At 34.7% G+C, this 4548-nt stretch overlaps 1 protein-coding gene across 2 annotated transcripts; it reads left to right on the plus strand.

The window, feature by feature from the left end:
* The first annotated feature begins 746 nt into the window (after positions 1-746).
* Positions 747-2210, plus strand: LOC106293313 (V-type proton ATPase subunit G2-like). 2 transcript variants are annotated; one of them, XM_013728978.1, is made up of 4 exons: positions 747-845; positions 1439-1549; positions 1681-1781; positions 1888-2210. In XM_013728978.1, exons 2-4 carry the CDS (start codon positions 1462-1464, stop codon positions 2029-2031), a joined length of 333 nt encoding a protein of 110 aa, XP_013584432.1. In that variant the 5' UTR covers positions 747-845; positions 1439-1461; the 3' UTR covers positions 2032-2210. The 2 variants fall into 2 exon arrangements, with proteins under 2 accessions (XP_013584432.1, XP_013584439.1); XM_013728985.1 differs by lacking the exon at positions 747-845 and adding an exon at positions 859-883.
* The last annotated feature ends 2338 nt before the right edge of the window (positions 2211-4548 follow it).

The raw sequence follows: 4548 nt of genomic DNA on the forward strand, positions 1-4548 counted from the left end.
AAAAAACGTTCGGGCTATACCGAGGGACAGGTTCCTCTGTTTATTCTTAGGAACTTTTCCCTCGGTATATTCCGAGGGAGCTGTCCCTCGGAAAATTCCGAGGAACTGGTCCCTCGGTATATACCGAGGGAAAAGTTCCTCGGAATAAACCGAGGAAAATGTCCGTCGGTATACTCCTATCGATCGATGTATATATGTCCAAACACGCATCGATCGATGAACTTCCGAGGAATTATACCGACGAAGTTTTCCCTCGGTATATTCCGAGGACATTTCCGACAAACTAGTGATCCTCGGAAATTTATTTCCTCGGAATTCCGTCGGAAAATTCCGAGGGATTTCCAAGGAAAAAAGAAATTCCGAGAAATTATTTCCGACGACGTGTTTCGTCGGTATGTCGTCGGAATAACGATATTCCGACGAAATTCCGACGATTTTTTCCCTCATAATCCTTGATGTTTTCTTGTAGTGTGAGAGGAATGATTAAAAGAATTAACACTCTTTACATGAAAGTTTTTCTCCGTATTCTAATATAGATATTTTATAGGTACACAGATGCAGATAAAAATACATGATGTATACGTCTAGCAAAAGATTAGATGGAACAGATTCCATGTGACTTAAAGAAAAAAAAAATAGAAAATGGGTTGCTTGCGGTTGCACATTTCAAAAGCCCATTTAGTCCTCAAAAGCCCAAAAATTAAAGAGGAGTGGGTTTTGATCAGGCCCGTGTTATTGTGAGGGAAAAATCACACGTGATCGATCTATCGATTTCAAGTTTTCTCAACGTAGCGATCCTTGATCAAATCCGTCTCTTCTCATTCTCTCCAGTTTCGCGGAAGCAGGTAGCTTTCTTCTCTAGACCCCTAGATTTTGGTATTTCGTATGTATCTATCAGTCGAAGCATCCGAGACGATGATGAAATTAGTCAAGATCGTTTAGAGTTTTACAGTTTCTTAAGGCTTTTGGCACATTTCAACCAGTTTGTAGCAATTCAGATCGTAGAATCTTTTCGTGTTGTGATTATGAATGCTGGATTGCGATTCTGAGCTAATTTGACTCTTTCGAACAGTTTTATGATTTGATCTTGTAACATTTTGCTATTTGATCTAATGCTCGATCTGATCACCGTTGTGTATGAACATTGCGTAGACTTTGTTAAAGTTTGGATTCTCAGGTTCATATGACTTTGATGATCCAATGATTTTGTATTTTGGTGTAGATAACCGTGTAATCAATGTTGGTTTAGTTTCTGGTTATTGTTTAGTAAACCAGAGACAAGAGCAATGTTCAATATCAAATATCAATACGAAGTGTGTGTGTGTGTTTTTTTTTGTAAAGAAATATCAATACGAAGTTTGTTACAACATTTCTTCTTCTTCCTCTGGTTCACTCACTCTAACAATTTGTGGTGTTCTTGAATTTAAAAAAAAAACAGATTTTTGAGGTATTCAAGAAAACATGGAATCCAGCAGTAACCATGGAGGGATCAAGCTACTGCTAGCTGCTGAACACGAAGCTCAGCAAATCGTCAATGCCGCTAGGACTGGTAATTATTTACAAGCAAGCTCTATTACATAATAATTAATGCCTTTGGTTGGGTTAGCACTAATTTGAAGCGTTACGGGAATGCAACTTGTTGTTTGAGAATTGTATATATATCTTTTGGTTTTTTGAAAGCAAAAATGGCAAGGCTGAAGCAAGCCAAGGAAGAGGCCGAGACAGAGGTTGCTGAGCACAAAGCCAGCACTGAGCATGGTTTCCAGAGGAAACTCGAAGAGGTCAGATTATTAAAAAAAACTTGTTCTTTTTGTCATTGTAAATGTTTTTCTTTTATACCATCATGTTATTGATGAGAAAATTTTACTGCCGAAAAAAAAAAAACAGACCAGTGGAGATTCAGGTGCAAACGTGAAGAGGCTAGAGCAGGAGACTGATGCCAAGATCGAGCAGTTGAAGAACGAAGCTTCCAGGATTTCCAGAGATGTTGTGGACATGCTTCTCAAACATGTCACCACCGTGAAGAACTGAGATATATCATAACCAAACCATCGATTGCAAAATGGTGTCAAGTGTTCTTTTGAGTGCATTCATTCATTCGTTTCTTTCAAATGTTTTTTTGGGTTCGGGGATTGAACTCTTGCTATTGGTCTCTCTAGAAGACTTATATGACTTTTGCGTTTTGTAATAAAAGGAACCCATTGGATTTTTTTTTTTTCATCAAAGAGGTTGTAAGAAAAGACTAAATCAGAGAGCGTAGAGGGTTCCCAACAGTGAGTGCAGGGCACCAAAAGGATTGGACTTGCATGACAAAGCTAGTGCTAGAGCAGTTCTTATACATGGACTCTCCAACCAATGCCGGTCCGGAGTTCCACTGCGCCTAAAGCGCACCAAAAAAATATATCCTTATCAACAATATTTTTACTTTTATCTTTTCAAGCAAAAAAGATGTTAAATTGTATTATTATGCTGAAATTTCATCTTTTAAAGCAAGGAAGACAGCAGTTAAAAAAATAAAAAGCAAGGAAGATCTTAAATTGTATTATTATGCTGAAATTTCATCAAGAAACTCTAATATTTTGATCTACCATGCTGAAAAATAGTGATTCTAAAATGTTTACTAGTTTGCAATGTGGTAATGATAATGAAAGAAGAGGAGATAAGAATTGTATGTGGTAAATGACATCGACAATGAAAAGAAAATTAGTTGATATGTTTTATTTTATATGACTATGCCATTTAGTTGGTGTTAAGAAACTACCATTTAATAAAAATATAAAAACGGAAACAAAGATTGTCAATAAAGGAAACCAAATCGTTCAGATACCTTCGTTCTTATCTAAAAATTTTCTTTAAAAAAATAGAAGAAGGAAGACCCACGGTTCGAACCAGCACATGAGAGGCAAAAGTAGAAGATGCCAAAGCCACTAGGCTAATGAGAGTTGCAGGATTTGGCGCCCCTAACAAGTATATAATTTTTGGCGCCTAAAACCCTAGCTTTATGGACTTTAGCCCAGGGCCGGCTCTGCCTCCAACTTGCGTAAACTCCTTAGGTGGCAATATTTTGCAGTTTCTCTTGTGGACTCATTTTGAAAGTCGCCTGAGAGAACATATCTATGAGCCAAAATAAGATATTGGATTTTAGAAAAATGTAGATGCTTAAAGGACCTCAAAACATGAAGAAATGGGGGTAAAGGGTGATGATGAATGTTGATCAACAGTAGGAAGTAGCGTTTGTTTATAAATATTATATAACCAGCAATAACAATGGTTTTCGTTTATCAACTGGAATTTTATATCAAACCCAAGAAATGATACATTGTGGAATACATAACTGAATGAAGAAAAGTAAATCTGCAGACAGAGAGCTGACAGAAACTCAATTCTCCAGAGTAAGGGAAGCATTCATAACAAAACTGATAATGCAAAAATACCACAAATGTTCTATAACCAAAAAACAGAAAATATCTAGGGGACTTAACCCAAGAATTGATATACTCAAAACAAAGCAACGGTTTTTAGAAAATAAATTATGAAATTGTTGATTTAGTCACCGAATGCTACTAGAAGTACAGAGACTAGTAGTATACAAGTACTTTATATTCATAGGTTAAAAAGTTTCTAGATGAGAAAAGGGAACACGGACTAAAGCCTCTACGGTACACATTAAATAATTGCCAGTTTCCTTTGTTATCTTTGTTCGTGTTCCAATGAAGTTAATAAAATATATATAAATAATCAGTTAAGAGAATTTTCCTTATTTTTCATACAAAATTTGTCTAAAGGCATGTATAATAATCCTTCCGTTTCAGTATCGTTTTAGAGAAAAAAATTTGTTATAAAATAAATGTCGTTTCAGTTTTCAATGCAAAATTTATTAATTTTATTCGGTTATTTGTTTTTCTATTGGTTAAAATATGGTTAGGTATATAGGTAATTGTGTTTTTATATAGAAAACATGCAAAATTAATTGTTTCTTTAATCCGTGTCTACAAGTGTAAAACAACACTTAATACGAAACATATGAAGTAGTACACAAAAATTTCTTATATATTTCACACTAAAATAGAGTAACTCTGTTATAAAATTGGATTTGCTTCAATGATTCACTCTATAATAGAATGAAATATAGAGTAATATTATTTTTTCACTTCAAATATAGAGTTAAAAATAACATTACTCTATATTATTGGAACAAATCAAACTCTATAATAGATTTATTCATTTAAAGAGCGAAATATTGAAGAATTTTTTGTGTAAAAAGAGCTTATAAAAACCCATCGCTACGTGTGCTTTCTTGTATCCATTGTGTATTTTCTCGCATCCATCTTACAATTTACGCCTCTTTCTTTCTCTCTTCGGATTTTCTTTTATTGAAATTCTTTATCACTCTCATGCATACATTCCTCGTCGTATCTCTCGTAAATATTGATTGATCCATCTTCTTTTGTTTCCAAACTCTAATCTTTTCCATTTTGCATCCTACATACGATTTACTTTTAGATAAGATCTAGGGTTTCTTTCTTTTCTTCCAAATCTTGCTGCATA

The sequence above is a fragment of the Brassica oleracea genome, chromosome C1 (assembly GCF_000695525.1).
Source record: "Brassica oleracea var. oleracea cultivar TO1000 chromosome C1, BOL, whole genome shotgun sequence".
Lineage (NCBI taxonomy): Eukaryota > Viridiplantae > Streptophyta > Magnoliopsida > Brassicales > Brassicaceae > Brassica > Brassica oleracea.

Coding starts and splice junctions, on each gene's coding strand:
- LOC106293313 (XM_013728978.1), top strand. CDS start 1,462: ATGGAATCCAGCAGTAACCATGGAGGGATCAAGCTACTGCTAGCTGCT. Junction 1,550..1,680: donor CGTCAATGCCGCTAGGACTG/GTAATTATTTAC, acceptor GTTTTTTGAAAG/CAAAAATGGCAAGGCTGAAG. Junction 1,782..1,887: donor TCCAGAGGAAACTCGAAGAG/GTCAGATTATTA, acceptor AAAAAAAAACAG/ACCAGTGGAGATTCAGGTGC.